The sequence below is a fragment of the Emydura macquarii genome, unplaced genomic scaffold (genome assembly GCF_026122565.2).
Source record: "Emydura macquarii macquarii isolate MOO-44397 ecotype Brisbane River unplaced genomic scaffold, CSIRO-AGI_Emac_v2 contig_2422, whole genome shotgun sequence".
NCBI classification, from domain to species: Eukaryota; Metazoa; Chordata; order Testudines; family Chelidae; genus Emydura; species Emydura macquarii.
Window position 1 is genome coordinate 6,894,773 of NW_027132559.1, and position 20,779 is coordinate 6,915,551.

General features: G+C 39.1%; 1 protein-coding gene across 10 annotated transcripts in view; it reads right to left on the reverse strand.

Annotated features, from left to right (window-relative positions):
* The window catches only part of RBMS3 (RNA binding motif single stranded interacting protein 3), an 864,086-nt gene that overhangs the window by 9,467 nt on the left and 833,840 nt on the right, over window positions 1–20,779 (reverse strand). For 9 of the 10 annotated variants that reach the window (XM_067561871.1, XM_067561866.1, XM_067561863.1 and 6 more), the window contains one exon: window positions 1,800–1,880. In XM_067561871.1, the coding sequence (XP_067417972.1) occupies window positions 1,800–1,880 (81 nt within the window). Of the gene's footprint in view, window positions 1–1,226; window positions 1,347–1,799; window positions 1,881–20,779 lie in introns of those variants that run through there. The other variant, XM_067561864.1, reaches the window with a different exon arrangement.

The following is a 20,779-nucleotide window of genomic DNA, read 5'->3' on the forward strand; positions in this document are numbered from 1 at the left end:
ATAAATTTAAGACAAATAAAGATTTTACTTAACAGGATGTTGCACTAATGAGGCTTTGTTATAATTTATAAGTTCAGCTGAGTTTTCTTTATATGTTTACACATGTAGTCTACATTATATGCATTTGACTTGAAACCTTTCAATTAGAGTTATTTCACTGACAATTTTGTTTATCCTATTTTGGCATTTTTAATTTTTGTACATTTCTCTTGGCTCACGAAGTTAGCTATATTCTGTTTCCTTTACTTCTGTGCACCAGCCATGATACCAACAGCACTCATCTGGCTATAGAATTTGTTCGTAGATTGCACACGTTGGAGCCAGAAGAGGGAGCACATGAACTCAGTTTTGTTATCATCTGAATCCTATATAAACAATGGGTGGTTCATTTTAAATTTCTGTGACAAAGGGGTCAATTTCTTTTTCAAAAGTTCTTAGGATCCACTGCCTGCCATTTTGACCAATATTGGCTCATTGTTTCTTTTTACTCTCCAGTCTATCTGTATCCATCTCGTCTCTTGCCTTAGATTTCAATTGTAAGCTCTTTGGGGCAGGCATCTTCTTTTTGTTCTCTGTATAGTGCCTACCACCAATGGGGTCCTTGCCCATAACTAGGTGTTATCATAATATAATATACTACTAATAGTAATAGCCAGATTATAGCAAATTTTAAAGTAGGTCTTCTACTTTGTTCCTTTAATAATGAAAGCTATTCAAAGTAGGCCTTATGATATATTGACAGCAAAATTTGATTTAGGGTGACACTAATCTGATGCCATTAAGATTTAAACAAGATCAGTTGAGTATGCCCCTCCAAACACCTCCCCCCCAAATAGTAGTGGCCTTTCCTACCATGTGGTAGATCATTTGGGATTCTGATAATTTGCAGCCATAGAGACTGGGAAAACCATGGTGGATCCACTTAACGGTGGGTGGAGAGGTGCCAAAATAACTGCTCAAAGAGCATCCTCAACTGGCCAACTCATGGAATAGTAATAGCATCAACTCCAGAGGAGAGACATCTGAAGACTAAAATACTGAGACAATAGTGCCCCTCACATTGTCACAGAGTAGGGGAGAAGAGGTTAAAAACAGACAGCAGAATACACATTTAAGAGTAATAGCATCTTTATTTCCCAAGCCTCCCTCTTGCTTTGTCAGATGCCCTTATGAAGATGCACAGCAGTGGAGGTTGGGCTGAAGCGCTCCCGGCAGCTTGTGCTCTACAGGGTTGAGTAAATACTTACTCATTAGAATGTCATCAGCATGACTCAGCCCCAAGGAGGGAGAGAGCGAATCCTTCCTCAAGGATGAAAAGCACTCAGTCAGTGCAGCATCCTCCACGTCTGTATGTACAAGAGGAAGGTTTCCATTGCTCAGTCACTTTTTCTGGTTGCTGTATGTTTTCAGCAATTACCTACACTCACTAAGGACTGCATCAAACCCTCTTGCAATCTTCTCTTCTGGAATCTCTTTGGGTTCGTGGTTTGCTTGTTGGTTTGGTTCTCCTGCATTTTTCCCATCTCCCCTCCCAAATACATGAAATATCAAGAATGGTTTATTCCATTTCCTATGCACAGCAAAACAAATGCAAAAACAAGGGCACCTGCAGATCTTCCCAGAAAAAAAAAAAAAAAAGAAAAAGAAATGTGAAGTGCAATCCCAAATTTAAAAGGAGCATAAGGTGTGGTTTGATAAAGGAACATGAGACCCTTCTTGATATACATCAGGTTCAAAGAGGCATATATTTGTGATTTGTTATCCCCTCACCCTACTTGCATGAATGGAGGTAAACTTACTTCAATAGGGACAGCTGTTGGAGGCACAGGAGTGTACTGGGGAATGTAGGTCCCTTGCATAGGTGCAGCAGCAGTCATATACTAGAATAAGTCAAAGGCAAATTAATATTAGAAATAGAAAACCACAGTCCAACCACAGAAGACTATATTATAAGCATTAAGATCACATAGCTTTAAGATAACATAGCTTTACTTTGTTACAGTACAGAATTTATTGGTTTGTATGTACTGTGTGCCATTCCACCATTTTTGCTAATAATTTTACTTAGTGGTAGGAATTGGCAGGCACATATGACTGAAGGAAACACCAAGAGAGCACAGTATACTGTGTGGATGAATTTAGATTTTATTATTTTGTCGTATGCTTTTTAATGGGAAAGAGGCCTATTTTCTACATATGAATAAAATACCAAGGAGACACAATAACATCACACACACAGTGGTTATGCAGAAAAGTTTAAAGAAGCTCTTGGAATCCCCATCTTTAAATGGTACCTACAAAAAAAATTCTTCCACACTACTCTTCAACCCTGAACATAAGAACATTCAAGTCTGTGGGGCTATGAAGATCACAAAAGGGAAAAGACATAAAAAGAACAGATATCTGAGAGTTTCTGCTTTTTGTACTTAGGGGCATTAACTGAATTTCCTCCTACAATGAATATTTTTAATATCCAGGAAGTCTTCCTAAATATGATGAAACTTTGCCAAATTAATATTCTGTCAACATGCAGTACTGGCGTCTTCTAAGATATTCGCTCTCAGAAGCACAACTGGAAACCAGTCCTTAATTATGAGTGGATGTGAATTTCATCTTTGGTACAGCATTATTCTCCTCATACACCACATTGCTCAAGCAGTTCTTGGCTGAATGCAAATGATTGTTCAAATCCTTAAATGTCATATCAATATTAAGTTGTCAGATCTAGACATTGCTCTTACCCAGTCCTAGCTGTTTATGGTGACAAAGATCACAGAATATGCCCAATCTCACAATTGTCTGAATGACACCTCCAATACATTATCCTAATGATGCACGGAAGTTCTGAACTTACTCAGGATGTATTTGATTCATTTTAAAATGAGTTAAATATAGTTTGGCTTTCCTGGCTGAGTTAGAAGGTGCTTACTGGATTTTATTCCACTGCTTATTGTGAAATTTACATTTCAAACTCTCAGTTCACCTTTAAATTAACTGTGTTGTTTGAAATGTCCACAGCAAAACTGCATTTTCACCGTGCAAAGGGGTAGAATAGATTCACTGTCTGAGAAATGTCTGGGGTGTAAAAATGGCATGCACAAGAATACTGAGAGTTAAATTCTGCCGTCCTTGCTGAGGTAAAAGTCCTACTGACTTCAGTGGAAGTTTTTCCTATATAAAAACTGTAAGCAAGGAGTGCAGGATTTAGGCTCACATTAGTAGCAGCACATTATGTATTTGTAAATAATTATAATGATGTTGAAATTCACTGCATCTTCCTTGAACCTGGACAAAACAAGCCAGGAGCGTCAGCCATGCATATTAGGCCCGCCTCCTCCACAACTTCCCGATAACATTTTTTTGTTTCTCTTCAAAAAGAGAATTATTACAGACTGAGGAGTTCAGTGTTTCTTTCATCAATGTCAATCAACCAATGACATTTAAGCCAAATATCCCTATTGTTCTGCAGCATATTGTAGGGATATTCTCTGGCCATGAGCATTAGTCACTGATGGGAATATTATTAGGAGGGTGAGCCTAACACTGCTGTCATTTAGTGCCATCCTATGCAGTAGGCAGTATTTTTCTAAATTAATTGTTCGCTTTTATTTGAAATGTTCACTCTGATAGTTTCACAAAGCCTGATGTAAACTCTCACTGAAGTTTGTTTCTCTCAAGCAAATTATTTTTAAATTAAAAAAATCTATATAAAGAAGAGAATAAAAGCTTGTCTTGTCAATGGTGTTTTCTTCTAAGTTCTTCCTTGAACCTAGCAGAAAATCACCCTATGTGCTGTGAATTCTTAGATTGCCTTGTCCCTATCATCATCTTAGTTTGCACACAAACATATAACTAAATAAAATCTTATGAGACATCACAAAATTATTAAACCATTTTTAAAAATCAGGTAACTACATTTGATTCAATATCCTTCAGCAGTGGGTTCCACAGAACAGCTATAGGAGGAGTGCATGACTTAATATTTACTTGTATTAGTTCTAAATGTACTGCCCTTTGGGGTACAAGAGAATCAGAAGACTTTTCCGAGTTCTGCCACTGACTCATTGAATGACCTTAGAGCCAAGTTTCTTTGGCTCTCTGTGTATCGTTTTCTGCTTCTGTAAAATGGTCACAATAATGAATACCTACTTTTATTTTTAAGAGCTTTGAATTCAATGGATAAAAAGCAAAGTGAGCCAAATTCACTGCTGGTTTAACTCCACTGGCAGAACTGGAGCTATACTGGCAGAAAATTTGACCCCATAAGTGTTAAGTGCCAATCCTGCAAACAGATGCATCAATATATATTTTAGGGCGTGTCTACAGGGTGGAGGCACTGTGCCCAATGGGGGTGTGATTTCTAACTTGTTGCTCATCAATTGGCCCATGTAGATCCTGCTGATTCACACTGAAAGTTCCCTAGTGCACTTTAACATAGTGCTGTTTCAAATGGCAGTATGTTAAAGCCTGCTAGGGAACATTTGGTGCACACCAGCAGGGTCTACATGGATCAAATAATGTGCAACATGTTAGTGCACTTTAGAAATCACAGCCCCATAGTGCACATTGCTGCTCCACGTACAGAGCCCTTAGTTTGCTGCTCATCTATTAGCCCCTCAGCACGTATGTTCACCAGAACCATCAGCAATCTCTTAGTTACCTATATGGCACCCATTACTTTAATATCTGAGCACCTCATCATCTTTTATGTATATTTCCTCACAATACCCCTGTGAGGTGGGAAGTGCTATTGACCCCATTTTTCAGACAGGGAACAGACATAGACTAACGTGCGTCAGAGAACAGAACTGAACTTGAGCCCTTTGAGAGCCAGGTTAGTGCCAGAACCACAGGACCACACTTTTCTCTCATCAAGGATCCCGTGTGGACCTCTTACGCCCACATTCAGTTCAACTGATTTCAATAGCACTCTCTGCAGGCATAAGGGTCCATATTGGTAGATCTGTTTTCAAGATTGGAGATGTAAGGAAGGACTGAGTAACTGGTTTTCTAACAGTTTATGGGGAAAGGTCAAAAAGAGAAACTGATCAAGTTTTTCTAGGCCCATCATACTTGGGGTTACCTCAATCAAGTCCTCCCTGATTGCTCTCCTTTCTAAACTAAACAAACTCAACCATTTTAATTTCTTGTCATATGCGCTTTACAGTTGGCTAATTTCTGAAAGTGACTGTAAGATGGCACTGAGGCGGTTTCATGTTGGCTGTGTCTCAGTCATTTCCATACTAGGGGATGGATTGTGTCCACTGGATCACTGATCTCTCGCTGTATTGAGATGGAGCCTCCACCTTCTCTGACACATCATCCTCTTCTTCCCCTAACCTTATGGAGTGTGGTGGGGCAACAGGTGGGCTCAGACTAGTACTGGCCACACTGAGGAGTGGGGAGAAATGAAATACAAAATGTTCTTCCCTCCAGCCCCACAGAAATTCTGAAGAAAAATAGAAGCTGTATTATCTTCTCTGCTCAAATCCATCTATGATAGGGATTCTGCATTAAGAGTGTCCTTAGAGGTAGCCATGGCTCAGGGATTCCCGGGTGGTCCAGCTCCATTGGGTTTCTAGAGCTACCAGAGTCACAGGGCCTCAATATAGCTGGTTTCACATGCATCCCAGGAAATCAGCATAATTTTGGAATGGGCCCTGATATGGGAGAAGTCTCTGCTAGGAGATCGCACAGAGATTTCCTCTACTTAAACCCACTCTCATGTATTTTACTGTAGGCAGTGGGATGTGAGTGTGAGATACACACTCACATTTGCTCAGCTAACATGTAAATAGATTACTTAACTAAAATGAAAATGAAGTTTCATTGCTGCCAAAATGAAAATAGGATCTGAAAATCAAACTGTGCTCCTTTTTCCTCATGCATCATCATCAGGAGTGGAGATTCTGCAATTGGAATGTAGTTACCTGTTCTGCTGAATATGCACAAGATGGAATAGACTATTGCTCACTCTCCCAGCACCGTATTGGCTTTTTGACAGCAAAATAAATAGCAACTCTAAGATACAGGGAACAGATCCATTGAGTAAAATAGTGTCTGTTTGGCACAATCATTTTTCTGACTATAACTACACTTTAAAGACTGACAATTTCTACCAAGAAAAAGAAACAGTGTTGGCAGTGCTGATGCGTCTGATTTACCTTTAAACGGCTATTGTTTTCATGTCCTGTACCTAGAGTACCTTTGGTTTGTGCTCACACTGTGCAATATTCTAGTGCAATGCACACCTTATGATGTCTGATTGCTTAACTTCAAACTTTGCTTATTATGGACATCAATTTAGGTTTTATTGATTCATCTCACACTTTCTTCTAGGGTTTTTCTTTCTGTCTCTCTGAGGACACAAAGTATAGAGGACAAAAAGTCACAGAGGTCTAAGAAAATGTAAAAAAATATATACCTATTACACCACACAGTTTTACAACTGCACATACAACTACATAGTTTTACAACTACAACTTACAATAGACTGGTCTATTGTTTTGTTCAGAATGCTTTTAGGTCTAGTTGCTTCTTATTTTAAGATAATATATTGCAAATAGAAGAAGCCTGCTGAATATGAAGAGTTAACTCTCTTGGCCACAGTAAGTCTCAGGATGTGTGATATAATGGAAGCTGAATAATGTTGGATGGCATAAAAATACTGATCAAATTTCCCTGGTTCAGACATCACAAGATCAGAGGAATTTGGAAAATCCCAATTAATATCTATGTTTATTTATAGGCTAAAGATAGACTTTGTAACTTTTATTCACACTGAGTAGCATTCACTCATATGAGTAGTCCTACTATGGCAAATGGGACTACTCAGATGAATAAGTACTACCTAACATGAGTATGAGTTGTGGGATGGGACTTTTAGATAGAAACAGAAGTGTGAAAAACCCTATTTGGTTCTTTCATAGCTGTGGGTCTGATTTACAATTATTTAAGGATCAAAAAGGTGCAATGAATCCCATGAAAATCTTTTCTCTCACTGTAGCAATTTACACGCTCATCACAATACTCAGATACTTTTCAGCTAACTTCAGAAACCAATTGAGGAACCTATTCTCATTTTGGTGAGCACTTGTAAGAGAACAATCCTACTGAAGTAGACTTAAATGGGACCACTGCATGAATAAATGATAACCAGTAACACTCATGTGAGCAAGGGTTCCACAGTCTCAACCTTAGTGATTTTCTGTGCTGTGATGAAATCCACATCTTGTGTGTGCTGGAATATACTGATAAGAGTTAGCATTTTAGGATCCACAGAATTAATGCCAGCTCTTGCTTACAATCCAAGAAGTCTAGACACTGCATCACCAACAGAGCTACGTGAAAACATTTATAACGCTGGAGAAACTGATGAAAGTCACACTATTGCTGAATACATTTGAAGAATACATTTCTCCCGATGGGGAGAATCCCCTCCCCTGCATAGTGGAAAAACCAGATTCCCTGAGTCTGGTGGACCTTGCTGGTTCAGGCTTTAACAAAATATAGAATAAAATCCCTTCTGTTTGGGGCATTCTACCTTCTCATTGGGGAATTCTCAATTCCTTGATGGATTAAGAGTATCGCCTCACTATGTTCTTCCAGTCTACATTCTGGCAAGATGGAGTTGTAGTTAGTTCAATGGAATACAGCTCCCAGCAACCATAGCTTCTGATTTAACACACAGAGACTTTTTGATTTGGGGGCTCGAAGCTAGATGCCCTACAGAGCTTGTGGACTCTGTGTAATGTTTCTATGACTTTTAGTGATAATGTTAGTATTCCCTATTAAAAAGATGTGAGGAACAAAAATGGTGATTTTTGCATATGTTTCAATATTTTTATTCACAGTTATCATAGTGGTCTTAAATAGAATATGATTTTGTGAATAAAATTACCATAGCACGGCCAAGAATAGCACCCTTCATTCACTAGATCCCAGTCACTGGACTCCCTCATACATTGTTCAAGAAGAAACTAGAAATCTCTAGAAGATTTCAACTCCCTCCCCTGCTGCTCATTAATACAAGGGATTTGCAAACACCAACTATCACTCCTCTTTCAACCTTCCTAATGAGTTATTACTTAATTCTCTGCGCAACTTAGATGAATGTAGAGAGAAGAATACCTCAACAACTCTAGTTCCAAACTAATCTCCCTTTCTCCTCATGAGCTCTAAATATCCTTCACAAATCTTTACTTTTGGAAAACAGAGCAATCAAAAGGTGTTAGAAGAATAGTGCAGATGTGCTAAGAAGCCCCTTATATAATAAATCTTTTTAATTTCCCAAGTTCAGGCTTCTTATTAAAGCAGAGTGAGGAGGACATTTCAGAAAAAGGCTATTTAATCCAAGTGAAAGAGAAGTCAGCCAAATTGCCACACATAGCCATGAACCACACATTCACTTGCATACAAAGCACAGCATTAGTAAAAACTGCAGTAAATATAAACGGCACTAGTCACTTTTAGGAACAGAAAAGATTTTACCTATATGTTTGTTTGAAAGTTCAAAATCATTTTCAGACAGCGTATCAATTAATACACACGCATACATATACAGAGGGAGAGAAAAAGAGCACCCAGAAAAATCCATAAGTGCTATGGAAAAATATCCTATTTTAGTTTAAACTTTCTTTATAACCAAAAGAGACATTTCATTCACATTGTACTTAGATGCCTACATGTGGCTATGGGAATTTACATTTAGGCTTCCAAGTTTGAAAATATTGGTTTATATTTTCGGTATATCTAGTCTGATGTTCCCTTTCATGTGCTTCCTGTGACACAATCTCCAGTGTGGGCAGTGAACTTAGGTGATTCTGTAGATTCGGAGACTGATTCCCCACTGCTGTGATGCACATGTGAGAAGTTTCAGGATATGAAAACTGCTTTTTGCATAAATCAAACTGTCTCAGAAGTTTAACGGATCAATTTTCAAACACAGAAGGATGGTCTGTAGCAGTGTCTACATGGGACATTTTTGTGCAGCAAACTGGTGTGTTGTAGATTCACACCTTAGCTTGACACACAGTAACTTGCCCATGTAGACCAACCCTAAGATACATTTGACTTGCTCACTAAGGGTTGGTTATCACTGAAATTCTGTCATCCCTTAGATTTTTCCTTCAGACCAGGTGCAATGAAGAGAATAAAGAAATGATGTACCTGAATTCCCTCCAACATGGTTTCCTTTGTCACAAAATTCTCTGTGCACTCCCTTTCATGGACATTACACACAATAATTCATATGAACTTCTACATAACTACATTCCCATCTATTAATCCCTGATGCTTATGAGGAGGAGGAAGTCAAGACTGTTAAAATATTTTCAAGTTAAGTGTTCATCAAAAATTTCTCACCGGAAGTGACCCACACCTGTAAGCAGTGGGTTTTCTGACATAGCAAGTTTGAATGGCCTGCTTATTTCTGTAACATGTTACTGATATTTTTGGACAAGCAGCACAAGGCCTTCTGGATGCCAGTAGTTGATTAATGACTCTTACGGAGGCTATCTCCAAGAATCTAGTCTTAAAAGACGTAAACTACCCCAACAAGTGAGTTTCCAAGCAGTTTGGATAAATCTGTTTTTCAGACAACATGAAAGAAACATTCAGAATTACATAATGAGTTCTCATAAATCACACACTTTTCCGTATCTCTTTTAACACCATCCTTGAGTATGGACAGCTCAAGGGCCTAACACTGATACAGATGTAGCAATGTAATTAAAAGCTGGTAACAAGATGTATAGAACAAGACAGGCAGAAACACACTACAGATCATATAAGTATTGGTATTTATAATTTCATTGGAAGCAGAAAGAATTTTATGATCACCTGTGTGGAAATGAATACACAGATGAAAGATAGGATGTAGTGAGCCACTGTCATTTACCACTGAGAATAACCCCATGGAGCCCATACAGAGGTTGAAATATAGTATTGCTCAGTCCTTTTTCCCTAAAAGATTCCTAGAATCCAAATATTTCTGTAAGTTATAATAAAGGGTTTCTATAAAGAAGGCAGTTTTAAGGCTTTTTGCTGGATAGCCTCATAAAGAAAGAGTCTTATAAAGGAATCTTGTATGTATAACATTTTAGTCAGCTCCATTAGTTACATTAATATATGATCACACAGTGGGGGTAACAGTACCTTCAATGGAAAATGAAACTGTCATTAAACTTAAAGCATTATATTTTTAGCATATTACAATACAAAATGTTATTTCCCATGGGAATAGAAATCAGTTCAGTTAACATCCTTTCATAAATTTACATGATCATTAGTTTGGCCTATGTATGTGTAGGAGTGGTAGTGGTGGTGGTGGTGGTGGGGGGGGGGGGGGGTATTTTTGTGAGATTTTCTTCTATATATTTCAAAATTCCATAGTCAGTACCTATTGAAGTAAAATGCAGATCAAAATCAATGGGAGTTCTGCCAGGGTAAGGACTGATTAAGAGAATTATAGGATTTGGCCCTGAGTGTGCTATTTATCCATTGTGAAGGGGTTACTGAAATGTGTCACACTGAATCAATTCCATGGCAATCTTACAATGAAGTGGAAAAGCAGTTGATCAGGGTGCCGATTAAGTGGCTTTAACTGTATTGTCAGTTCACAAGTCAACACTGATCTGCTATGTGATATAGCCAGGGACTCCGTGCTCAAAGTGAACAGAGGGTCCCAGGACTGAGCCTCGGCACTTTTTAGCAGCAGAAACAAAGCACTGGTCGCCTCACAAGTTAAATATTTCTTACTCTTTCACTTGAACTAGTTGGGAGGGAAAAAGAAGATGCAAGAGACTGAAAAAAATCAAATAAAACATTGAAAGAAAGAGAATGAAGCAAACAGATGATTATTATTTCAAGGGTTTGGATTATCCCTCTTCTGCCACATTCCTTTCTCCTTTACCATATTATCACTGTGCTTTCTATTCCACTACTCAGATTTATACTGCAATGTTCCTCTACTGCGTCCATCCCATTTTGAGCACTGCATGTCCTATGTATTATATGCTAATCAGGCAAGCACATCCTGCTTTCTGTGCATTGTGGCAAGATGTCTCATTCTGCTGGGAAAACGTGATAAGCAGCTAGTGCTGATGAAATGTGAGAGCTGCGATCTTTCATGCTGACTTTAGTGCTGAATACCTCTTAATTCTGGTAAGGTGGTTAAGGCCTAGAGAACAAGAACATTTTTTAAAAAGGCAAATCACCTTTCCCCATAATGCCTTATTTAATACAGCTTTATGGGTGTGTTTAGTACTTATTTCCCCAGGAATTATATTAACAATGCTTGAAAAGGCCAGTGAAACAGATGTGCTTTGGTGTTAGCTGAATAGCAGCATTCCAAGGCTGTTCCTTGTGTGGTAGTACTCCAAAGGAGAAGGATCCTGGCACATATACATTCAAATTATATACAATCACCAATCTGTACAGATTCATGCCTAAACTCCCTGTGCTATTCTGGTTAACGTAAACACAAATAGCAATGGTATGCATTTTAATGTAAAGAAATACCTAAAAGTCAGTGCTGAGTGAAAAGCAATTCAAGTCAGTAGAAAAAAATGAATCAGTTTTCTATCTGAATTCAAAGCCCAGTCTATTGTAAATAATTTTAGAGAGGAATAAAAAAGTTAAGAAAAAAAACACTAGAGGAGCAACTCTCAGGTAAATGCTTAAAAGAAGACTAGGTAATCATGGCTGTTCTTGTTACAATTTTATTCAGTTTATCAGTTTTTGAGAAAAATTTAAATAAAAACAATCCGGGGTGAAAGAAGCTGAAAAGCAGAAAACCACAGAGCAAAGTAACAATGAGGAAGACATTAATACACTTGCAAACACCCCTATTTCATCCTTCTGAATGCTCTTTCTGTGACAAAACTCTCCACACAGTATTCAAGGGGTATAAGCTAAATGGTTGACAGACAGATGTGATAAGTTATGGCTCAAAATGTTTGCTTGCTAGACAGAAAGGGTGACATTTTTTACTGAAAATCCTTTAAGGTAAACTGGCTCTGTGTCTGCTGGCATGCTGCCATTTTTCTATAAGCTCTTATTACAATGGTGTATTTCTAATGGATTGGGTATGGTGCTTTTCCATTTTGCTAATGAGAAAAGCTAAAGGCCATTACTTGTTCTGATTAAGACCCCTGAGGGAAGGAATGTGATGTGTATTTTACCAGGGCACACATAAGGGAAGTATGTGGCATTAGTAATCAATCAGATGAGAGGTAGACAAAAAATACTGAAATCTTATCCTGTGACTACAGGGGAAGAAAGTATAGAAAGACAGAAAGTGTCTTTAAAAGGTGACTTACAGGAATCGGTTATAATGATATTAGTATGATCAATGACTACGTCTACTATCTGGGAAAAATGTAATTACCAAAATGAAAACTTCCAAATGGCAAAAACTGATCAAGGGCAGAGGTATTGTCATATTTCTAAGAGTACTGTCAACTCTCATTCAAGCAATGTATTACAGTGACTTCTACCAGAATTACAATACTAAAATGGCTGATCTGTGTTTCCACTGCTGGGAAGGGAACAGGATAAAAAGGGGGTTGTAAAAATTTGCTGTGAACTTAACAACTTGGCTAAAACTTAGCCCAAGGGCAAGTTAAAAACATAACCATTTTGGTTTTTTTTTAAAGTGAGAAAAAAAGACGATGTGTGGTTTTATGGGCTTTTTTGCAGTTCTGTTTCAACTGAAGTAAAAGGGGATTTTGAAGACCACTGATCTATTAATCTTAAAGGACATTCAATCAAAAATGTACCCTAGGAGCACTCCTCTATTTGTAGGTAGATAGACTGGATCGTCTAATAAGGTCTCTTCGATCTTTGACATCTATGTTTAACCTTTACCAATGAGTAGGATCTTTTACAAATTGTAAATGAATGAAATATTGAATCTTGGAGACCTACATTCATTCCTTTTTAAAGGACTTTTCATTTAAAGCCTAAAGCTACCATAAGATATGTACACCACGTGACAAGTGAAGTCAATGGAGCTCAGAGATGCATATTCCAAGGTAGGATAAGATCTTTTAAACACATCCACAATATACTGTAGTAATAGTACACACGTAATTTATACTACATTAATTCCAAGTTATACTATAAATAATTGCTGCGTGCCACAAAAAGCCATCCCTATGGATGTCTCCTCAAATGCACATTGATGTGATAGACCATTACAATCTGTGGGATGCCAAAAATCTAATGATTTAAAGGCTGTCATCATGTCCTATGGTTGCGATGATGAGGCCTGTAGGAGGGAGAATCTCATACTTCCATTGAGATTGTTTCAGTATTAACGTGTCTGGTTTTCCTTCCTCAATCCTCTGCTCCCCTTCAGATATTTATAATCAATTTTTCTGCCAACCGCGAGGCTTTGTGGAAAATCATGTAAAAGTTTGGCTGTCCAAGCAAATTTACCACCATTGTAAGACTCCTCCATGACCAGATGACTGCCTCCACTCTGTGCAGTTGCTCAACCTTTGAGCCCTTTATCATTCGAACTGGCATAAAGCAAGGCTGCGTACGGGCACCCACTCTCTTCTCCATTTTCCTAGCAGCTATGAAAATGCTAATCCAAGACTGTCTGCCACAGGGCATTGGCATCCAATATTGGACTGACAGTAACCTCTTCAACCTCTCTCACCTCCGTGTCAGAACTAAAGCAACATCGGCAACAATAACCAAACTTCAGTACGCAGATGATTGTGCTGTAGTTGCACACCTATAGGAGGATCTACGAAGAGCCCTTACCTACTTCTCCAAAAGCTTACAAAACCCTAGGGCTAACCTTGAACATCAGCAAAACAAAGGTTCGCCACCAGCCTGCTCTGGTCAATCATCAGACCCATGAAGGAAGAGGAACTGGAAAATGTAGAATATTTTGCCTATGTTGGTGCCATCTCCCATAGAGGGCAAACACAGATGTCAAGATTCAGCACAGACTCCACTGTGCCATCCTTGCCTTTGGCAGACTGTCTCACCAGGTGTTCAATAACCAAACATCAGAACACTCACTAGACTTTAGTTTATAAAGTGGTGGTAATTCCAACACCCCCCTACGGCTGAGAGACATAGGTGACCTACAGAAAACACCTGAAAAATCTGGAATGCCTGCACCAGCACCTTCTCTGGAAGATCCTCAACATAAAGTGGGATGATTGCTGCACTAACGTTAGTGTTTTCATGGAGGCTGAAATCTTCAGCGTTGAGGCCCTGATTATCCAGCACCAGCTGAGATGAAGCAGGCACTGCATGCGCATGTCTCATGCATGCTTACCGAACAAATGCTGTTTGCCCAACTTACCAAAGGAGAAAGAAAACAGAGAAGTCAAAAGAAACGCTTCAAAGAAACCCTCAGAATAAACATCAAGAGATGTAGTATCGACATCACACACTGGGAGACAGTAGCCCAAGACAAGGTTAACTGGTGAAGAGTTGTCAGAGAAGGAATGGCCACTTTGAGGGAAATCGCCTAGCCTTGCTTGCAAAAAAAATGACAGAAAAAGAAGGCTACACAACTGTCGTGCAGGAATTGCCTTCCAACACCAACTGCAACATCTGCCAACGAGTCTGTGGCTCAAGAATCTGGTTCCTCAGTCACCAAAGGACCCATATAAAATAAAACCTTAAGAGATCATCCTCAACCCGAGGGATCAGCAACAATGGCTCCTCTGCAGATATTTGCGAGACAAAAAGGTGTGATTCTCAGGAGATCAACTTGTTTAACAGCCTGCTTCTTCCATGATTAGGAGAAAAACAAAAGAAATATTCAAAAGAAATGCTGCATTTTCAAATTTGGGAAATTTCTTCTCCCCTACCTGGATCAGGGGCAACCCTGAAAACAGACTAAATTAGTCCTTATGAATGGCAAGACACGAATATCACAGAAAGCCTGGGAAAAAATAAGCATGAAAGCTAAAAAAGCCCACCTACTGCTATTATACTGATATCCAATTGTCTGTAGCTTTCATGTGAGCTTTAAATTTAAAAGACACTACACTGCCTAACAACCGTTATCAGCAAGCATTTGAGGTATCGCTGCTCCACTCATGCAAAAAAGGACAAACACTACACAATTGTACTTTAGCACATATGGTCAAACAATTAGGGTGGGTCAAAACATTCTGTTCTGTTCTAAAACCACAGCCTAGTTAGTGGATTGCTCTTCCCACAGGGATCTTGCAAGATCTATTTCTGGGCTTGGTTGTACTTTCCGGTTCTCTGATGTACTCTTTGGCTTTGGTGTGTTAGCCATAAGGCACACTGACTGACTGAGAAGCTCAAACATCTTCATTTTACACTGACAATAGTGTCATTGCCAAATGTCCCCTTTTCTGTTTTCTTTCTGTGTAAAACCCACATTCAAAACCAAGATAAAGTGCTGTAAAAATATTTGCAGTCGAGAAAGCCATAATTGCACTGCAACCTTCTTCCTCTAAGAATGTGACATTATGACAAAGTGGCCACTTTTCTGCTGAAGAAATGACTATATCAATACCTTACAAGCTTCACCTTACAAAGAAGAACTTCTAAAGACCTGTGTATGTTATGCTGTATACCTAAGCTTCTGCTGAAATAGAAATCAATAGGGTTAATGTTTAAAAGGTACGAGACTGGCAGCTCATGGAGATGTAGAAGGGAGTCTGTACAGTTCTCTTAGTAACTGGCTGATTTAAGAGGTGATGAATTTTGCCTCTGGGGAAGTGAGTCAGCCAACCTGTATAGCAGTAACATCCCCTTCCAGCCTTGAAGGAATTATAATTGTGCAAACTGAGACAGCAGCTGCTTAACTGTCATTCTGGCCTCAGGACAGGAACATTTTTGCTTACAGTGAAATATCATGAGAAAGAATACAAGGAAAGTGAAGTGAAAGACAGAGAATTAAAAAAAGAAAAAAAATACTATCACCAAAGAACAGCACTATCAGTATGATTAGTGACCTGAGGGAATAAAAATGTAAAAACATATTTGATGTCCATGAAGAATTTTGATGGTGGTGTTTAAAACATTTTAATCACTTACCACAATTTAGTTCTTTTAAAAATGTTGAATTGCAATTGGGATCCCTTGATGTTATGAGTTAATGATAAATACTTGACAGGTAAGGAGACCGAGTCAAATCTAACTGGAATAGGTCATTTCTAGCCTTTTCTTAATGTAGGACAGCTCTTCGGCTGGTGTAAATTGGTAAGCTCTATTGACTTCATTGGAACTACTCCAATTCATATCAGCTGAAACTCTGGGCCTTCTCTTGAATGTCTTTTCTGTGTTATGAGGTCCACACTAAACCACTGTGATGCTTTGCAGTGGAATCTACTGTCCATGAAATATGAAACAGTCCACGATATGCAGCTCATTTTCCTCGAGACTAGCTTATTTGCTTATTTACTTAAGCAGTGTTATAAGAGTTATTTAGTTAATGTGTGCACAGAGCTTTGAAAATATAAATTGTAATATAAGTGCTGTTACTACTTGCCTACTTCAGTGCATCTCACAAAAGATTGTTCTTCTCAGTATGAAGAACATACGTTATAGGCTCCCTCATGCATAACTACTGCTTTTAAATAAAAATTAGAAAATTTGGAATAGAATGTTAAAGTGAACCAGACAATGTGTGCTGGTTCTGCTTGAACCAAAAGTTTCTATAAAAATCCCTGAGCTAGCAAAATGAAACTGATCACACAACTTAGACCTAAGTGCAATAGTTGCAGCGTCATAGTTTGCAATGGGCATCCCTCCTTCGGCAAAGGTCTCCAAGGAATAATTATGGTCCAAAGGCGCTAATCCTTTAGAACTCTGCACCAAAGCAGCACATGTTATCTGGTTTATTCTTTAACGTTCTATTCTGAATTTTCTAATTTTCATTTAAAAGTAGTAGTTATGCATAAGGGAACCTATTACATGCGTTCTTCTTATCGAGAAGAATGGGACTGCAATCTTTTCTGAGATATACTGAAGTAGGCAGTAGAAACAGCACTTATAATTGCAATTGTACATGACCACCTCTTGGCATCAGTATCCAATAGAATATATAATTGTGATGGAGTCACACAGGAACGGTGCTCTGGAACCACTCAGGGGGAAACCAGGGCTCTTGTGGAGTAGGTCTCCACCAGGGCTCCTCACACCAGTATAGCTGCTTCCTGAATCTGGCCCTGGAGCGTTCCACCATGAGCTCCCCTTGGTGAATCCCTCTGGATGGGATGCCTGGGGAGCTCTTCCATGCCCCCAAACGGGCCATGCACCCTGCCTTGCAGTCAGAAGTGATTCACATCCAGCATGGAAATCAGAAGGGTTTATCAGTTCTCCAGAACACAGATAGAACAGAACTTCGTTAGCACAGGAATCAGAAAGTTACAGCAACGATCATCTGGGGAAGTTCCAGAGCCCCATTCTTGGGCTCTGGTCTCTGGTTTCCTCCACAGGGGACTGACTCTTCCAACCAGCCAGCCCCAGACATGCCTCCCTGCACCCCCTTGCCTTGGTCTGTCTTCTCGGGCAAGGAGGTCACCTGACCACTCCCCTCCTGTCCAATACCTTGCAAGGGGATGGTCTCCGGCCATTGTCTGTGCATAGGCAGCTAGAGTCAGTCACACCTGCCCTTTAATGGTCACTACAAAGATCATACACCCTTAACCCAACACCTAAATACTTGAATAATACATAGGGAAAACTGAGGTGTACACAGTATTCATTAAGAACATTCCCACTTCGGCGAGTAAAGCTCGAATAGATGCCAAGGAAACACATGAAAATATAACACTGAAATTTACAATAAAATGAATCAGAGTGGATTTATAAACCTTCAAACACATCATTTTATCCCTTGCCTTCTGATGCAAGTCAATTACTCTAAAGTCTCCTATCATTCTTTTTGATCTCCAAGTCCTTTAGATTTAGTTTTAAACAAAGGCCAAGGAATCTCAAGAAGGACATTGTCCTGACCCAGCTACAGTAGGACAGATGCATAGTACAGAAATAAAGCAAAGGAAACCCCTTTGTTCAGCCAATATTCTCTGAATGGAATTTATTTATTTTCTATTAATTACTTCATCACCTACCACAACTTGCCAAGCATAGGTGAAGTTGCTGTCACTAAAATGATAGTTTAACAACTATGTCTTGCACCATAGCCTAATTACCACCAAACTTTATAGCTAGCTGAAAAATTGAATTAATTTTCCTGGAAAATATTTACGATGGAAAATTATGCCTAAAAGACTAAAATTGTGATGCTTCTTTGCTGCCAAAGCAGCAAATTTCAGTGTCAACAACCCTTTTCTATGAAAGCTATATCACCCCCACACCCAGTCAGTCCTAGGGACAGTCAGCTGGGATATTCTGGCCAAAACAACTGTGACGACGACGGAATGGGGGAGAGATGGTTTTGAAGATAACCAGGTCCCTAAGCTCTGCATGGTAGAAAATTAACATTTAGTTGGAAGAGATAGGACAGAAAGACTGGGCAGGTGGTGGGGTAGAAACATCAACAACATGATCCATTGCTCCACTGCTCCAGCATTAAAGAAAGTCAGGATAGAGGGGGATATATTAGCAAACCACAGCCATCATTAAGCTTTACTGGGAGAGAGTCCAAAGGAGGGGTATGAGACTAATTCAGGGAATGGAAAGACTAAATTCTTGTGAGGAAAACTTCAAGAGAAACACATCCATCACAGGAAAAGAGGACCACTGGAGAGTATTCAGTAATTTGGATATTCAGGTACTTGATCTCAGCTGGACCTGGTTGTCAACACATGAAAGATTACAGCAGTTGTGATTAAAAATTAAGGGCCACATCATCCATGACCCTTTTGCAAGTGCCTGACAAGGTGAGACGTCAAGGACTTTCCTTCTACCTATCTCCTTGCATACCTCATTCAGTGGCCAGTGGAAAATCCAAAAGAATGGTGCACTTTGTCCATTCCTGCTGAACACTGGGGAACTTGGAGAAGGATCATACCTCTTGGGTTACCTAGAGAGGTGGTAGAATCTCCATCCTTAGAGATTTTTAAGGTCAGGCTTGACAAAGCCCTGGCTGGGATGATTTAGTTGGGGTAGGTCCTGCTTTGAGCGGGGGGTTGGACTAGTTGACCTCCTGAGGTCCCTTCCAAACCAATCTTCTGTGATTCCTGGAGGAGCAATTGTTCCCTAAACTCACCCTAAGGTGGTGCAACTCTCATTTGTCACACAATATAAAACTGCCATGTTCAAAAGTTTACTTACCTGGCTAGAAAAACAACTCAGTTCAGCAAAGTCCTAAATTCACTGGACGCAGCTGCTTTCAAACCACTCACTACAATTTAATGAAAAGTGACGACTGAGCTTTTTAATAGTAAAAATTGGTTATTATGGTACTTTCAAAGTGAGTCTTTTAGGGACCACAAGGATTCCACAACTACATAACAGAGATTGAGTCTCGCATAATTCTCAAATAATAAAATATCATCTGAGGGCATGGAGGTTATTGCCATCAATCACTCCCGCTGGCACTCTAAACCACTTAAGCAAAAGCTTGGACTTTTTGAGAATTTCAAGCAGAAAGCATAGCACGCACCGAATACCAGCATAAACTAACATTTACTAAATTTGCACCTTCACTAGATAATTCCGTGATACAGCCACAGAAAACTCGTAATCTGACCTTGCATCCCAAATGACTTGATCCTGGACAGAATGATACTTCCAGGTGAGTAAGACATCAGCAGTGAAACATGCCATACAAATGTACCTCAAAAACATTTTATTGTCTGGCAATCTCCCTTAGAAAAAATGTATACTTTTCACCAACAGCATGTTGGCCACATGAAAGGGAGATCACTGTGTTGCAGTAAACACCAGTGCAATTCAATAGTATATTGTTTATGGGCCTGGCACTATGCCTGGATAGCCAACCTACATCCAGGCTATGTCATCTTTGTCACTATGATTTAAAAACATCAAAAACAGAGATGATGCAAATATCATTCCTTTTCAATTCTGCTCACAATACAAGCTGCAGGCATTTTCAATGGTGTGGCATTGTCCCACCTTCATGAATGTCACATCATCAATAAACTAGTGTTTCCATGAAGTCTTGTTGTACCTGGAAATTCAGCTTTCCCTATGAGAAGCCACTGGGGATACAATTCAAATCTTTCTGTTCAGAACACATGCATTGGCACAAATGCATTGCTTACTGAAATGAACATATCCACTGAAACAAACATCACAAAATGAACCATAAACACACTGAACCACATAACACATAGTGAAACAAAAGCCATGACCCTTAGCCCAAATCGCAGAAGAACTTTTCAGAGTTAAAAGTATGAACAGCCCGCTGAATTGCATATCTGCTCTTTGGTTGTATAAACTCCAGTTGCTGAAAGTAAAACAATGTTTTGACTTATAATTCTTGTCTGATTTTGGTCAGAAACCATTTTTAAATGGCATATAATCTCTTGAAGTTGTCGTGCTTAAATGAAGGAAAAGGAAAAAAAAAAAAAAGCTACCCTTCTAATTACTTATTTTCAAACTGGAGTCATATTATTTTTTTTCAATGAAGAACAGAAGTTAGAGATAAAAAGATCAATTAGCCCATCTCCTTGCCACCGCCTGATAGTTCTCTGCAGTACAATTTCTAGTTCTAAATATCCCAGCTGACGGGCTTCCACCATTTCCCTTAGAAGACTATTTCAAACTCTAATACATTATCATTCTCTGCAAGATATTCAAGCTAAAACTTTCCCTATCTTAGTTCCACCTCATTATTCGT